The sequence below is a fragment of the Montipora foliosa genome, chromosome 5, assembly GCF_036669935.1.
Source record: "Montipora foliosa isolate CH-2021 chromosome 5, ASM3666993v2, whole genome shotgun sequence".
NCBI classification, from domain to species: domain Eukaryota; kingdom Metazoa; phylum Cnidaria; class Anthozoa; order Scleractinia; family Acroporidae; genus Montipora; species Montipora foliosa.
The window spans coordinates 22,168,256-22,185,755 of record NC_090873.1 but is presented as its reverse complement, the minus strand read 5'-3'; the positions used below and the strand labels follow the sequence as shown (position 1 = coordinate 22,185,755).

The following is a 17,500-nucleotide window of genomic DNA, read 5'->3' as shown; positions in this document are numbered from 1 at the left end:
CTCTGAAACAAAGTGTGTTCTCGTTGGTTTTCGTGAAGAACAATCAAAAGCGTCTCTAACTGGTGCATTCATGTTAGCACGAGGAGTGAGCAGGCACCGTAAGGTTCAAATAGCCAATTCTCGGCTATGAAAACCCTACGGCACATGTTCTCCTACCCAGAGTTTCCCAGAGCCTTGGGTCGATCTAAGGCTCTGGTGACCAGAATGGATTACGCATTATTCACTCCGTAGGGAGTTGACCGCCGACCAGGTACTGGTTTTTGATTAATTGCAGGCTCAACCCACGTTAACTCACCTAAATATAAGCGAGGCTTCATTTTTCGCGCGCTTTCTGTGGCTCGACGCGGCTACACGGCGATACTATAGTTCTTACACAGTCAACGCTTTCCCTTTATAGGTGGAAAACAGTTTGGAAAATGTTTTCTTTCTGCTTTTTTCGCTGCTTTCAATTCAGTTTGGCATATCTTGATAGCTGCGGTCCACACTAGTGGCTAAGCAGTTATTCAAGTCATGCATCGGAGAGATATATAACTTAAAGCTGAGTATTTATTTTTAACTCCCCTCTGATAAGGTTGCGTGATGCCTGGAAGACCTATGACTAGAACAAACACGAGAGGAGAACGAGAGAGAACGACAACGACAAAACAGAATACCAGTAATAGCTCATATTCCCTTGGACACTAAACCGTTTGTTATTTTTATGTATGCGTTATTTAAAGTGGATGCGTTCTTTTAAAAAGTGGTTTAATAGGTTTTCCCTTTGTTCAGGAATGAAACTCGAATTTTTACTGTCAACTGGAATTAAATATCAATTATCTGTACTCTTTTGGACATAAATAAAAAAAGTTGATTTGTTTGTTTATTTTCTTCTAAAATGCGAGCGAACAAGTGCTTTTTTAATCCGTTTGCCCAACTGGTTTTCAATGTGCCTCAACACCGACAAGAAAATTTTGCCCTTATGTTATAAAGACGTAATCGCAATGAGTTCTCGTAAAATTTGGGGGAAATTTCACTAGCTTGTGTTTTCAGAAGTTTCTCTAAAGCACATAAAGGTAATTTAGTGTTGGAGCGGATCTTGTTTGAAGTTCGTCCTTTCTTGGTTGCATTTCCGTAATTTGCCGATGTTTATTCCAAGCCCTAACCTGGCATGTTTCAATGAAATACACAAAAGAGTGAATGATCTCGTTTTCAGAGATAAAGTGGAATAAAATACATGAGTTAAACCCTTTTTTTCACCTTGAATTGACAAATTTCCCCAACGGCTTATTCGCTGGCTATTGACAGTTGACTCTGAAATGGCTTTTTTTCCTTTTCCATTCGCTCGCGGAGGGAGTCACACCACACTCATCGCCTCGTGATTCATGCGATATCGTTTTTGGCGTAAAAATCTATATATTACGGAACATTAATAAGATGCGTTGAGCTTTGAAAAAAGAGCTTGGGGGAAGGTAAAGGTGTTTTCAGTTCTTTTGGGAAGGAGGAAGGTGGGAGAGAGAGAGGGGGGGGGGGGGGGATCGGGTTTCAACCTAGGTGAAATGAGGATCACGAATTTAATCTAGGTAGAATAGGCCGGATTTGACCGACAACATATGTACCCAAATGGCGGGGAATTGGCATTCACAATCTTTCCAAAAGACCAAAAATATGACAAATTTAAACCGTGACCGTGACTGTAAAACATCAAAATGACAAAATTATGAATAAAACTGTATGACATTGACAAACAATAAAATTTCCGTCACGTAGTCGAAGTTCCTTGATGAGGTTGGTATCCATAGATGTCTTGAATCCAAAATTGCTTTTCAAATTGAGTTATTCTCACTCTTAAATATTCTTGCTCTTTGGCCATTTCAACTTAATCAAAAACATAAAACAAACAGCAGCTGCAAACATAATGATAAAGCCCATTTTACTTTTGACTCGATGTTTTGTATGCCACAACATACATCTTCAGAAGTGATGGTTGAACAAATTCAAATATGATATATATAAAATTAAGAAGACTGGTAATTAGATCGAATAAGATAAAAATAGTTTAGATAGCAGTGAAAACTGACCACTTAATAAAGCCAGAGTTTTTTACTGCCAACCTTTTCGTTTAACAAATGAATGAGGGGGTAGTTTCTAAAGAAACTGTGGTGCTGCGTCGGTGGGGAAGTAGTATACAAAAATTTGGTTTTATCAACGGAGTTGATAATGTAAATTGGCCACCGTACAGAGATTCTAAAAGCTGACGTTTCGAGCGTTAGCCCTTCGTCAGAGCGAATCGAGGGATTATGGGTTACGTGTAGTTTTTATAGTAGAGTAGGAGCTACGCTATTGGTGGTAACATGGCAACGTGAAAAATAGGAATATATTAGTTAAATGAAAAGCGTTCGTCAATACCGTGAGGATTAAGGGTGCCGATTTGAAAGATGAATTTTTGTTCCACATTCTTGCGGCTTTCCGTCGTACCTAGATGTAGGGAAAGGCCGCAGATAGCCATGTGTTTTTTGGAGTGGTTAGGCAGATTGAAATGGCGAGCGACTGGCTTGGATGCATCCTTGTCATTCTTCTCAACATCGCGAAGGTGTTCGCGGAATCGGTCACCTAGTCGTCTACCTGTCTCACCAATGTATAATTTATTGCATAACGTGCAGGTTATGCAATAAATGACATTTGCGGAGGTGCATGTGAAACGATCGGTGATCTTAACAGATCGCTTAGGTCCCGATATCTTGCTAGTGTTAACAATGAAAAGACAAGTTTTGCATCGTGAGCGCGCGCATTTGAAAGTGCCGGGTTGCTCGTTAGTTTTGAGCGCGCTTCTAACTAAAAAGTTGCCTACGTTTTTGTCGCGTTTGAATGAAATAAGTGGAGGTTGCGAAAAGATTCTACCAGTCTCGGGATCATTTTGGAGTAATTTAAAATTACTAAGAATGATGCTTTTGACTGCGTGATTATGAGGATGGAAAGTGAGGGTGAATGGAATTCTGTCATTCTTATCTTTTTGTGACGTTTGTAGTGATGACTGTCGATCAAATTGTTGGGCGCGATGATGGCCCGCTTTGACCACAGCGACAGGATAGCCACGTTTTTCGAAGAACTGGCACATCTCCTCTGATTTGCTGGAAAAATCGGAGTCATCACTACATAGACGTCGAAGTCTAAGAAATTGAGAATAAGGGATGGAGTTCTTGACATGTGATGGATGTGACGATGAATACAACAAATAACTGTGTGAATCAATAGGTTTGTAGTGCACACTAGTACATAGCACGTTGCCTCTAATAGAAACGTTGATATCTAGAAAAGCCAATGAAGTTTCCGAAATTTCCCAGGTATATTTAAGAGCCGGATGAAAAGAGTTGACGGAGGTTATAAATTGATCGAGTTCTTCTCTGCTGGATGAAATAGCGCCGATGCAGTCGTCGATGTAACGCCCGTAGAGTTCAGGTTTGGGGCCGTTGTACTGACTAAAAAATTGGTGTTCAACATATCCTACAAAAAGATTGGCATAGCTAGGTCCCATTCTTTTGCCCATCGCTACACCATTAATTTGTTTGTAATAGTTGCCGGCGAATGAAAAACAATTAAGCGTTAAAACTAGTTCGGCAAGGCGGAGGAGCGTTTCCGAGCTAGGTTCTTTGACAGTGCGTTGATCGAAAAAGTGTTTAAGTGCTTGAAGACCTTCGCTATTAGGAATGACTGTGTATAGAGATGTAATGTCCATGGTGAAAATAAGTTTGTCTTGGCCGGAGAAATTGAAATCGCGGAAAATTTGTAGTGCGTGTGTACTGTCTTTAATGTATGATGGCAAAGATTTGACGATAGGCGTCATAATCCTGTCTAAGTAGCTAGAAATGAGTTCGGTGGGGCAACTACAGGCAGAAACGATAGGGCGACCTGGGTTGTTGGGTTTGTGAATTTTAGGCAAGAAGTAAATGCACGAAGTTCTAGGGGTGTTGATGATGAGATTAGTGGCAGTGTCCGGTAATTCTTGATTAACTATAAGATTTTGAATGGTGTCTTTGACAAGTTTTTGATTGTTGGAAGTGAGATCTTTAGGGATTTTGGCATAAAACGAGGTATCCGAAAGTTGCCGCAAAGCTTCTTTTTGGTAAAGGTCGGACCGCCAAACAACTACCGCGCTGCCTTTGTCGGCCGATTTGACAACTATGTCGTTGCGTTTACTAAGATTTTTAAGCGCCGCCCACTCTTCCGAGGAAAGGTTGGAAAATTTAGTGTTGCGATTGAATTTAAGTTTGTGAATGTCGTGACGGCATTTTTTGGTGAAAAAATCTAAAGAGGCAAATTGTCCCTCTGGGGGAGTCCATTTGGATTTGCGAACTAGAAGTGTTTCAAAAATATCTATATTAGAAGTGTCCGAATCATGCTCTTTGTCGTGAAAAAAGGCGGTCCGACCTTTACCAAAAAGAAGCTTTGCGGCAACTTTCGGATACCTCGTTTTATGCCAAAATCCCTAAAGATCTCACTTCCAACAATCAAAAACTTGTCAAAGACACCATTCAAAATCTTATAGTTAATCAAGAATTACCGGACACTGCCACTAATCTCATCATCAACACCCCTAGAACTTCGTGCATTTACTTCTTGCCTAAAATTCACAAACCCAACAACCCAGGTCGCCCTATCGTTTCTGCCTGTAGTTGCCCCACCGAACTCATTTCTAGCTACTTAGACAGGATTATGACGCCTATCGTCAAATCTTTGCCATCATACATTAAAGACAGTACACACGCACTACAAATTTTCCGCGATTTCATTTTCTCCGGCCAAGACAAACTTATTTTCACCATGGACATTACATCTCTATACACAGTCATTCCTAATAGCGAAGGTCTTCAAGCACTTAAACACTTTTTCGATCAACGCACTGTCAAAGAACCTAGCTCGGAAACGCTCCTCCGCCTTGCCGAACTAGTTTTAACGCTTAATTGTTTTTCATTCGCCGGCAACTATTACAAACAAATTAATGGTGTAGCGATGGGCAAAAGAATGGGACCTAGCTATGCCAATCTTTTTGTAGGATATGTTGAACACCAATTTTTTAGTCAGTACAACGGCCCCAAACCTGAACTCTACGGGCGTTACATCGACGACTGCATCGGCGCTATTTCATCCAGCAGAGAAGAACTCGATCAATTTATAACCTCCGTCAACTCTTTTCATCCGGCTCTTAAATATACCTGGGAAATTTCGGAAACTTCATTGGCTTTTCTAGATATCAACGTTTCTATTAGAGGCAACGTGCTATGTACTAGTGTGCACTACAAACCTATTGATTCACACAGTTATTTGTTGTATTCATCGTCACATCCATCACATGTCAAGAACTCCATCCCTTATTCTCAATTTCTTAGACTTCGACGTCTATGTAGTGATGACTCCGATTTTTCCAGCAAATCAGAGGAGATGTGCCAGTTCTTCGAAAAACGTGGCTATCCTGTCGCTGTGGTCAAAGCGGGCCATCATCGCGCCCAACAATTTGATCGACAGTCATCACTACAAACGTCACAAAAAGATAAGAATGACAGAATTCCATTCACCCTCACTTTCCATCCTCATAATCACGCAGTCAAAAGCATCATTCTTAGTAATTTTAAATTACTCCAAAATGATCCCGAGACTGGTAGAATCTTTTCGCAACCTCCACTTATTTCATTCAAACGCGACAAAAACGTAGGCAACTTTTTAGTTAGAAGCGCGCTCAAAACTAACGAGCAACCCGGCACTTTCAAATGCGCGCGCTCACGATGCAAAACTTGTCTTTTCATTGTTAACACTAGCAAGATATCGGGACCTAAGCGATCTGTTAAGATCACCGATCGTTTCACATGCACCTCCGCAAATGTCATTTATTGCATAACCTGCACGTTATGCAATAAATTATACATTGGTGAGACAGGTAGACGACTAGGTGACCGATTCCGCGAACACCTTCGCGATGTTGAGAAGAATGACAAGGATGCATCCAAGCCAGTCGCTCGCCATTTCAATCTGCCTAACCACTCCAAAAAACACATGGCTATCTGCGGCCTTTCCCTACATCTAGGTACGACGGAAAGCCGCAAGAATGTGGAACAAAAATTCATCTTTCAAATCGGCACCCTTAATCCTCACGGTATTAACGAACGCTTTTCATTTAACTAATATATTCCTATTTTTCACGTTGCCATGTTACCACCAATAGCGTAGCTCCTACTCTACTATAAAAACTACACGTAACCCATAATCCCTCGATTCGCTCTGACGAAGGGCTAACGCTCGAAACGTCAGCTTTTAGAATCTCTGTACGGTGGCCAATTTACATTATCAACTCCGTTGATAAAACCAAATTTTCGTTTAACGCTGGTTTAAGGTCGCGTATTAATGGAGTTTCCTTTATTTTACAATGCAAGTCAGAGCTACCATTTGCTAAAACTTGAAAACGGTCCCATTTTATGTTGTGACCTGCTTTTACTGCGTGATCTGCAATAGCAGAAAAAAGACCGTAAAAAAGATCATTTCAAAGCACTCAATTGGATCAGTCTCTGGCTTTATTAAATTGTCAGTTTTCAATACTATCTAAACTACTTTTATGTTATTCTCTTTAGTTACCAGTCTTCTTAATTTTATATATATCATATTTAAATGCGTTCAACCGTCACTTCTGAGATGTATTTTGCGGCATACGAAACGTCAAGTCAAAGTAAAATGCGCTTTATCATTATGTTTGTAGCCGCTGTTTGTTTTATCTCTTTTATTCTTATTCTTATTCTTATTCTTATTTTGTTTAACACCAAAAGTTGTAGCAGGACTGGAAACAGGCCTTTTTGATTGGTTTTATTCTTCGGCTCCAACATACATACATGCATACATAATTAATTGACCACTCCCCATTGGGGCTTTTCAGGCCCAAAAAAGCAGAATCACGACATAAGAGAATATTCAATCAACAACCACTGTTAAGAATCCGAACTGGCCAGAGGCAAACTAGTTGGCTATTTACAAGTGCAGCTGAGACAAAAGAATTGTCTGTTTCTGATATATTCCTAATAACTCTAGTCGTACACAGATTTTTACGTATGAAAATAAAATCGAACTTACATGTTGATCGAACAATGGCCTCATAATTGTACTTTTTTTCAGGGATGTATCAGAGAATGAGATCAGCAGAGTATCGAAAGAAACCTTCAAAGATACTGCATCTCTGAAATTCCTGTAAGTAAACAAGTTACAGAAAAGATGAGGAACTTCAGTGCAAAAAGAAGTAATAAACCAAGCATTCTGAATGGTCAGTGAGCAAGCAAAGTAAGAGATAACCAATCAAATGCGAGCCGTGGATGGTGCATTTTATGGCGCAATGATTGAGTGATTCACATGCGTTGCTTCTGCTTAACCATCTCGATTTATTTTATGTACATTATTAAAAAGAAATCATTGATTTTTTTCTCGAGAAATGTGGTATAAATAAGCATTTGTATTTTTTTCGAAGACTACAAATTGCACTCGTCGCACAAGTTCGTGCAATTTTGTTCGTCTTTGAAAAGACTACTCGTGCTTATTTTTTTGCAAAGTGCACTCGAAATCATGTGATTACCGTACAAATAATTGTGAGAAAAAAATGTTGCACTAGCAAAGCAGGTACCTCATCGCAACCAAGCCAAGTGTCCTGAAAATCTGCACAAAGATGCTCAATAAGCTGAATATCCTCTTGAAAAAAGACTCGAAATATTTGTCCTCTCGAACGTCCATTGTACTCTTTTTCACTGAAATGTTCGGTGTGAAACTCCAAAGCAAAAATCGCCGGAAAAGAATGAAGTACTGTGAATAAATGTTCCAAATTTTTCACTACGCCTGTTGTTCATAGGCCGTTACAGGTTTTAATAACAACCGTGATATTTAAAATGCCCATGCTCTTAATGAAAGCAATCAGTTTTCCTTTACGTTGACTTTGCCTTAACAGGAGTCTGCGACGACATTGCAAGTTTCATTTTCCCCTTTCATGGATTGGCATGGAACTTTTGGAAGGGTTTTTTTTTTCATAGTTTTTCTTTTCCGGCTTATCCAAGAAGCCGTATTTTATAGGTCCAAAAAGGAAAATGACAGACTCCTAAAAGTTATTTTCCTGCAAATCAAAGCATGCAAAACATTTTTGTTTTAATTCGGTCGCCATCTTTTGTTTGCTCTGCTTTTTTCATAAATACAATACTGGGCACGGCAAAGTTGTTTTTTTGTCCTCCCTGCGATTTTCCTGAGTCCTTCTCTTAAATGAGTTAGCTTGAGGCTAGTGAGCATAGTGTGAATTATCCTTCATTGTTGGAAAATAAGAAAAAAAAGCAAATGTGGAAAGGTTTGAAGAAGGAAAACCTCTGAACTTTAGGTTTACGACATCATCTTACCTGTCTTGGTGGAGCTGTGATCTCACATTGTTTCCCTGATGATGATAGCACCAGTGTCTCAAGAGGAAGCGTGGTGATGAACAATGTATTTCAAAATGGCCGATATTTAAGTTTAAAAAAATGACTAGAGATATTGCTCATCCGAATCCAATGGAAATTTAAATGGGAATTGTAGAGTAAGGTACGTGAGTGGCTGTGACAAAATTTATTAGCCTTTTGTCCCTCAAATCACCCACATTAGCTTGATATATTCATTACTTATCGCACTACTTGCTTTCATAGATATCTGGAGGTGACCATCACTGAGATTAATTTAACATGCTTCTTTGTTCTCCCTTTGCAGGTACATGCATTTCAACTTGATGCATGATCTCCCAGAAGGTATTTTTGCAAGAATGCAAAACATAATAAGGATGTAAGATATCTTGTTTCATTATCTTATTTCTGGGTCCAGGGTCTTCCTAGCTACTGAAATCACATAGAGTCAGTGCAAATCTGAATTGACTCATCGAATTATTGACTCGTTGAATCATTGATTGATTGATTGATTGATTGATTGATTCATTCATTCATTGATTCATTCATTCATTCATTCTTTCCTTCCTTCATTTTCTCTTTCATTGATTTGACAGTTTCAAGTTTAGTTCTGATTCTCTTTTAAAATATTCCACATTCCCTTAAATAAGTTTACTTTTAATATTCTCTTTGGGTAGCTTTTTGGGTTATATTTACATGCAACGTTGCTAGTAGTAAACAATTACTCGGTGAATCCACTTTGAGACAAGTTGAAGTCTCATCGCGGTTATGCTGGCCTTTCAACCAATTTTAGCAAATACAATGTTATTACTACATTCTTATAAGGAGGGTGGCTGAGTAAGGAAAAGATAAAGGAACTGTGGTATCACGAGATACGAAGTGGGTCATTTTAATACGCATCTATACCAGGTCCATGGTACGTGATGCTAAGTGATGCTAGTTACGTTAATTGTACGTCATGTAAAATGCATTATACAATAACTAGGGACAACAATTGAAAAGTCAATAACAATTGCTCTTGTTCTTAAGGAAGACAAAGCATTGGATATTATTAAAAAACGAACTTTTTAAAATAGCAGTGTGTGCCGCTTATCTAATTCCACGAGGTCTAGTATTGATTATGTTTTTGTTTTTGTTTTTGCAAAAACAAACAAACAAGGAGATAAATCAACATATTTCTATATGTTACAAGATAGGTATGCCCGTTGACAAAAAGGGAAAAGCTATCTTAAATAGTCACTTGACTTCTCTATATCCCTAAACGAGGCTAATCAATATCTTTTCAATGATACACATAATGCCCTCAATTTACACATGATCTCTTTGCTTACAGAACCGTTGATTCAAATGTAATGTGCTGTCACGTGGAATTTAAGCAAGACGCTGGTTGTGAGTTTGTGTACGACGACAACTTTGCCAACTGTGGTAGTATGTTTCAGCACCCTGGACCCAGAAGGAGCATTTGGGTCCTTGGAATCCTATCTCTGCTTGGTGCAATATTTGTTTTTGTTTGGCGAATATGCTACAAAGAAAAAAATATGGCACAATCAATCATCTTGATGCACGTGGCAGCTGCAGATGGACTGATGGCTGTTTACCTGATTACTGTCGGGGTGATGGATGGGGTGTGGACTGGTGTCTATTTTCTGCATGATTACCAGTGGCGTACTGGGTTTCCCTGCCAAATACTAGGGGGTATTTCTGTGCTGTCTAGTGAAGTCTCTTTAATGGTTTTGTCTCTTCTGTCGCTTGACAGACTAAAACACATTGTGTTCCCAGGCCGCTTTAAAGTTCTTACACCAAGGAAGGCCCATGCGCTTTGCTTTATCATTTGGGTGATTGGGTTCTTCATCGCTTTCCTTCCAACTTTCGGTATCCGCTATTTCCATAACCCAGATGCGGGCATTTACTATTATGGGAAATCAGTGGTGTGTCTACCCATTCAGCTAACGCCTGATTTTTTGTCTGGATGGGAGTACTCGGCTGCCATATTTGTTGGTCTGAACCTGGTGTTTGTCCTCTTTATAATAACTGCATACCTCCTGATATTCTACACGACTTGGTCGTCAAAATGGCGCATGGCCCAGCAAGGAACCAGAAGAGAGAGAAAAATGAAGTCCTCTTCAGTCAATACTAACAGGAACACGTCTATGACAAAGAGAATTGTGTGCATTGTGATGACAGATGTTCTCTGTTGGGCACCAATTATGGCCCTTGGAATGAGATCAGCGATAGATCAGCAGTTTACCCCTCGTGGGGACATAGCTGTTTGGATGGCGGTTTTTGTCCTGCCAATCAACTCAGCGATAAATCCTGTTCTGTACACACTTTCAACCCCACAGGTAAAGAGATTCCTGTTTTTAATCACTGGACGTAGCCTTTAAAGAATTAGTTGAGGTCCAATGAGTTATGAGAAAGAAGTGAAAGCAGAGGCTGATTTCATAGAACGATAGTCATAAAGTGAGTTGTTTATTGATTATCGCGATTTGTCCTTTTGCCATTATGTTGGAGTTACAATGACCAGTGTTCATCTGGGATATCATTTTACATCCATGTTTTCAACTATTAACCATTTTGCAAAATATCTTGACAGTTTTACCTCACCTAATCACTCTCACCCTTATTAATAAAATTGAAAGTAAAAAAAAATAATCCCTTTCTTAGGTAAAAAAGATTTTGGGAGAAAAAATTTGTAAAGCCTGGAGCTACTTTCGAGGAGTTTCCACCTGTTGTGACGATACCCAAGGTAAGACTGATGAGACTTTATTTGAAGCACAATTATCTTGAAGGAAAAAGTAACAGGGAAAAGTAATTGGTATGCTACCAAGCATTGAAATTGTAAAAATAATGATTTCAAATAGATGATGTTGGAGCTTGCGTTTAACTCTTAATGTGGGGGTAAAGGAAACTACCAAAAAAGTTATGTGTAAGAACTGTTGGAAAACTATGCAACACTAAACTCGCGGAGGTAATTGTTCAAAGAATATTCACTTGCTTGTAAGATTTGCATTTTAATAAATGGTCTTAAGAATGGAATTTAAGGACGGTGCCTACTAATTCAAAGATATTTTTGCCCCATTTTATGACTATGTAGGAAATGTAGATCTTAACAAGTGTTATTGAAATACAAAAAGAAAATTGGGGGTAACCACGCATTTTTCAAAGATGATTAAGGAATATTATTTGTAAAAGCTTTAAAATACAAAGCAATGTATGGCATTCTTTCTCAAATTGAAGATTAAGTATTTCTCAAAAATGCGTGGTTACCCCCAATTTTGCTTTTGGATACCAAGAAAAATCTTTTCAAGATGATTCGTATATATAGTTTTTGTTACAACCTTTCTTTAGAGATTAATGTTCATTACAAGCAGATAAATTCAAGGTAACCAACATTATTAGGGGAAACATAAATGACATAACGGTAAAAGGTTAAAAGTGTAATGCTAAGCTGGCATGATCAAGTTGTTCGTTAATTACAGGTTTCAACTGCTCAATATTAAAACTCTACTTGATTTTAAGTTAATAGAAAGAGGTAGCATTATCAATAATTTTGAAACAAAAAACATCGCAATTATCCTGGCAAGATGTCCCGAAAAAAATGCTCATTTAGATTGTGTAAAAATGCATGTGGGTTTCAGAAATGTAGCCAGCACCACAGCCTGCACAAGTAAATTTGTACACAACACAAGATTTTAGGAAATCCAAAATAAAATACTTGGACTAAAAATGTTTGACAACAGTTTGAATGGAAAGAAAATTACTCTAACATTTAAATCCATACAGTACTTGTTGAAAATAGATTTTATTTCTAGAATAAAATGAATACCGTTATGTCATTTGTGTTTTTTATATCATTGTTCGTTAGTTTGAACTTATCTGCTTGAACGGACATTTAATCTATAAAGAATCATTTTATTGATATTTATATATTCGGATATTCTCGTAAAAGAATTCATCTGTTATCCTCACTGTGGCCCATCAATCAGTTATTGGCTAATTTCCGTCACGTGGTGCAAACTCACAGGACAGTTATCAGGCAATAAACACCGTTTGCGTAGATATTTGCCCTGCGAAATGCTGTAGCGATAATTTCCGTTGAAAAGAAACAAACCCAGCGGAAGTAAGGCCGCAAAAGAGTTTTATTACATGGAAGAAATACAAACTCGTTTCTGGAGTCTAGTGAAAGTGACCTTAAAAAGCTGGTCGCCAATGCTGTCCCGGAAAGTACAAGAAAGTCAGCAAAACATGCTGTCAACGTCTTTGAAGGTGAGGAAAGTTATGAACACACTTTAGAGATTTCATCCGACACAAACTTAAACTGAGTCATTTTGTAGATTAGAGAATTTAATACACTGTGTTTACTAACTATGTAAAATAAACCAACCGTCCGAAGGAGACAAAAATTCCAGCCGCTCTTGAAAACACTGTCATCCAGACTTTGCACATTCTGTCCTCCATGGTTGAATTAAATTTCTTTTTCAGTAAGCAAAAAAGCGCGTTGTTCTCGAGTTTTCGAGTCGCAGTGACAATTAAAATGATTTGATTTTTTTTTTTGCTGAGACCGACACACTTTCTTCTAGTCATTCATTTTCGGACAATCACTCAGCTGCGGACATTATCAGCCGTCAGAGGTGGTTTATTTACTTAATTGATAATATACATTAAAAAATTACTCAATTCTGATTGGCAGATAGCAGTGCAGTTCAAATGTAACACAGTGCGAGAAGTGTAATACCAGTGCATATTACACATCAAAATTCTGGATTATGATTGCCCAATAAACAATAGGGTTTGGTCAGAACCAATCAAATCTTTTGTTTTCACAATAAAGCGCGCGCCCTGATTGCTTGATTCGCGCCGAAGGCGCGCTCGGTGGAGCACCAGAGTTAAGAAAATGTGGTAACGCATCGATGCGAGAAATTTTGGTTTTAGCTATGACGTCATCGACCGCCTGTCCGTACGTCCACTCCTCCATGTATGCCAATGTGACCAGTATTACGTGACCATATCGCAGGCTCAAGTTTAAAGTACGTGTGCCCAACATGGCGACCATCTACTCCTCCTAGTTTACAGCATACAGCTTTGATATTGGACATCCATGTTCTGGTGAATTGACACCTGTCAAAACAAGGTTTCCGCTGACTAGTATCCCGTGACCGTATCTCAGGCTTAAGTTTAGAGCTCATCGAGGTCAGCTGTTTTTTGAAGTTGACTGCTGACAAGGTATTGGTTTTCGATTGAATCGCAGGCTGAAGCCAGGTCTGAGCCCAGTTGTTCAAAAGCCGATTAACGCTAATCTCAGATTAAAAATTAACCAAGGAGTTTATTTCTCTACTGCCAAATGCTGTTCAACACTGATATGCGGCAAAGTTTTACATTAGAAGAAGTTAATCTTGAAAAACAAAAATAAGCGAAAGAAACTTTCACCAAAAAGTTGAAAGCATGAAACAAAAGTTTACACTAATCCTGGATTAAGTTAATTGGTCTTCGAACAACCGGGCCCAGGACACCTAAACATAAGCGAGGCTTCATTTTTCGCGCGCTCGACGCGGCTACATGGCCATACTATGTCAACTAAAGGTCTTAACAGTCGACGCTTTTCGTGTTCAGGTGGAAAACGGTTTGGAAAGTATTTTCTTTTAGCAATTTTGGTTCCTTTTAATCCAGTTTGACATATCATGATAGCTATGGTCCACACTGGTGGCTATGTAAGTATCCAAGTCAAGCATCGGAGGGATATAAACTTAGTCCCGAGTGTTTATCTTTCATATGTTTAGAGCTGCTTCTTGCTCTGTATTGCAATTTTTGGCATATCTTTAGAAGATTTTAAATTTTGAATCTGATAAGGTTGCATGGTGGCTGGCCGGCCTATGATTAGAACAGAAACGAAAGAAGAGAGAAAGAGAACAAGAACAACAAAAGATTATACTAGTAATAGCTCAAACTTGGTGGAAGAAGTTACTACAAAAATTGTTTTCTTGATCACTAAACCGTTTGTTATTTTTACAGATGCGCTATTTCAAGTAGATGCGTGTTTTTAAAGTGGTTTAATCGTTTTTTTTTCCCTTTCTTCACGAATGAAACTCTAATTTTTATTCTAAACTGGAATTAAATAAAAATCATCTGTACTATTTTTGGACGTAAAGAAATAGTTGATTTGTTTTGCTCTAAAATGCGAGCGAACCGGCTTCATTTGCCTCACCGTTTTTCGATTTGTCGTTACAGTGACAAGGAAATTTTGCCCGTATGTCATAAACACGTAATCGCAATGAGTTCTCGTAAAATTAAGGACAAATATCACGGGCCTGGGTTTTCAGAGGTTTGTTTAAAGCACGTACAGGTACTTTGTTGGAGCGGATCTTGTTTGAAGTTTGTCCTTTCTTGGCTGCCGTATTTTGCCAATTATTTTTCCAAGCCAAGCTGGCGTGTGTTAGTGAAAAATATTAAAATGTGAATCTCGTTCTCAGAGATAAAAAGGAATAAAGTACATCAATAAAACTCTTTTTTGACCTTAAACTGACAAAGTTTTCTAATGATCTGCCAGATCAATTTTCTAATTTTAGCGTGATTCCTATTCGCTGGCTATTGACAGTTGACTGTGAAATGGTCTTTTTCCTTCTCCATTCGCTCGCTGGGGATGCGCTTGTTTTCTTTTAAAACTCTTGCGATTCAAGGAAAATTCATTGCCAAACTGGTGAATTCCACGGTAAATGTCACTTGAAAAACCGATATCGCGCTCATCGCTTTGTGATTTATGCCATATCGAAATGGATTTTCCTATAGAAGAAAGCGAATAAAATTATTTAATTGAGGTGTAACCGGAAACACCAAAACGCGGACAATTCCAAAACCTTGTATTTTACCTAGCCCTACAGCCAATAAGAATAAATAACCCTTGAGCTCCGCTTTTAAGCTTGGCTAAATCTATATATTATGTTAATATTAAGTAATAAATAATATCGGTATCCCCTATTTCAGCTATAATTCATAATCCATTCAAACGAAAGTGTTTATATAAATGAGTTTTTAGGGGTGATCCTTGCACTCAACTGAACCTGCTCCAAATAGGTTCTCTTCAGAGGTCATGGGTTCGAATCATGTTGAAGCCACTTGAATGTTGCAGGTGTCTTTGACAGACAATTTCTTAAATTTCATCTATAAACTGCACTTCAAATACATACACTTATGACATAGTGGCTTTAGTACGTTTTGTTTTTGAAGCGGCCAGAGAGGCCACTGACCCCATGTTTGGAGTTTTAACGATCAAACTGAAGGATGCTGATGCAAGGTTACAAGGTACACCACGCACGCCAAAGGCCCAATTCCAGCAGTGCTGTGAAAACTAGCAAGGTTTTCAAGAAGGTTAAGTGCCGGATGTGTGCCTGTATGCCTCATGATTTGTCTGCATCGTCGCGATTTAAGATAATGTTGCCTGAAGGAAAATGAGTTTTGTTTGGGGCAAGCCACGATGCTTCTCCTGTTTTGATGGGAGCCATCTTGCAAATGAGTGTAAGTTGAATGTGGTTGACGCACATGTCTCTTCAGTAAACAAGCAAAGACAACGCCGATTCTGAGCAACCTTGTCTCCAGCTATCCACTTGAAGAAGCCAACAGCTGTGCATATACCCCATCTAGGTCCGAGACACCCAAGATTGGACTTCGTACAGTACCCTTTGATAGGCAGAGCTAGATTCAAAATTGCTTACCTGAAAACACATATGCTCTGCTTGGTTCTGGAAGCACCAAAAACCTGTGCTCTAAAGCTTTGATGGAACAGTTTTCTCTTAAAGGGGGAGGTGCAAAGGTCTCACTCACTATTGTCAACAACAGTGAAGAAAATGCTGGAAATGTAGTGACACTAGAAGTGATTGGTGTTAAGGGTGGGGCAGAAGGAAATGGTGTTATCCAGCCCCCAAAGGTTGCATTGCATTGCTTTACTTTGTGATATCCGTGGTTAGCCTCATCTTAAAGATCTATCCTCTCCGAAAATAGACTAGTCCGGCCCTTCCATATCCAGTGGTCAGCTCAATCAGGCCACTTAGGAGTGGTTGGTCAGGATATAAGAGGCTTAGTGGCCCCTGGAAAGGGAAAGGAGAGAAGTGAAGCCCTAGCTGATGGTCTGCCGCACTAGTCAGTGGATGACAAGAGAGCAGTTGAATTTTGAGAGTGGGAAATTGAGATCACGGATGGACACTATCAGATGGACATTACTTTGAAGTCTCAGTACCCAGACATGCCTAAAAATTTTGTTGTGGTACAAAACCGTCTCAAGTATTTGGGCACACGTTTCTTCAGGGACCCTGATTTACATGCTAACTACAAGGCTGGAAGTCAAGAAATGCTGGATAAAGATTACGCTCACAAAGTGCTGGAAATGGAGATCGACTCATCAACTTTAAGGACCTGGTACCTTCCCCATCACAATGTTATGAATGTAAGCAAACCAGAGAAGACACGTATTGTTTGACTGTCTCAGCACCAACAAAGTTGTCGGAGTTCTATTACGTTTTCGTGAAGGTCGGATAGCTGTAAGGGGGATATTGAAGGACTGTCTCATACTATAAGATATCAGGCGCTATTGATCAAGGAAAAGTCACTTTGGGACTATTTATTGACTTATCCAAAGCCTTTGACACTGTAAATCGTGATACCTATTGGGTAAACTAGTTATTTATGGGGTTCGTGGGGTGGCGTTACAGTGGTTTAAAAGTTATCTTTCTTCTAGATCTCCGTTTATAGAGTACACTGGATATAGTTCCCTCCATAAATACATTACATGAGGGTTACCTCTTTTTGTTATACATTATCGACTTGTGTAATGTGTCAAATGCTTTGGATTTTATACTCTTTGCTGACGATACTAACATATTTCACTCTCTTAAGGAGGTTCGAAAGGGTTTTCAGCTGAGCGCGCGCGCGTAAGCCACACACGCAATTCGTAAGCTGCTTGCGTCAGCTCATGATTCAAATGGGTCACCAGAAATAAACAAATACCGCTAATTTCGCTTACCTTTCTCCAATTCCTATATACATGGAATATAAATAGACATCTCCTATTCACCAAAACTACGAAAATTCTA

The 17,500-nt window shown here is 39.0% G+C and overlaps 2 protein-coding genes across 2 annotated transcripts in view; both read left to right on the top strand.

Annotated features, from left to right (window-relative positions):
• The window catches only part of LOC138002436 (leucine-rich repeat and transmembrane domain-containing protein 2-like), a 255,737-nt gene that overhangs the window by 48,053 nt on the left and 190,184 nt on the right, over positions 1–17,500 (top strand). The window lies entirely within an intron of this gene.
• The window catches only part of LOC138003045 (uncharacterized), a 24,570-nt gene continuing 15,836 nt past the window's right edge, over positions 8,767–17,500 (top strand). The window contains exons 1-3 of the mRNA XM_068848994.1: positions 8,767–8,799; positions 9,754–10,762; positions 11,085–11,166. Coding sequence (XP_068705095.1) covers positions 8,780–8,799; positions 9,754–10,762; positions 11,085–11,166 — 1,111 coding nt within the window. The 5' untranslated portion in view covers positions 8,767–8,779. The remainder of the gene's footprint in view (positions 8,800–9,753; positions 10,763–11,084; positions 11,167–17,500) is intronic.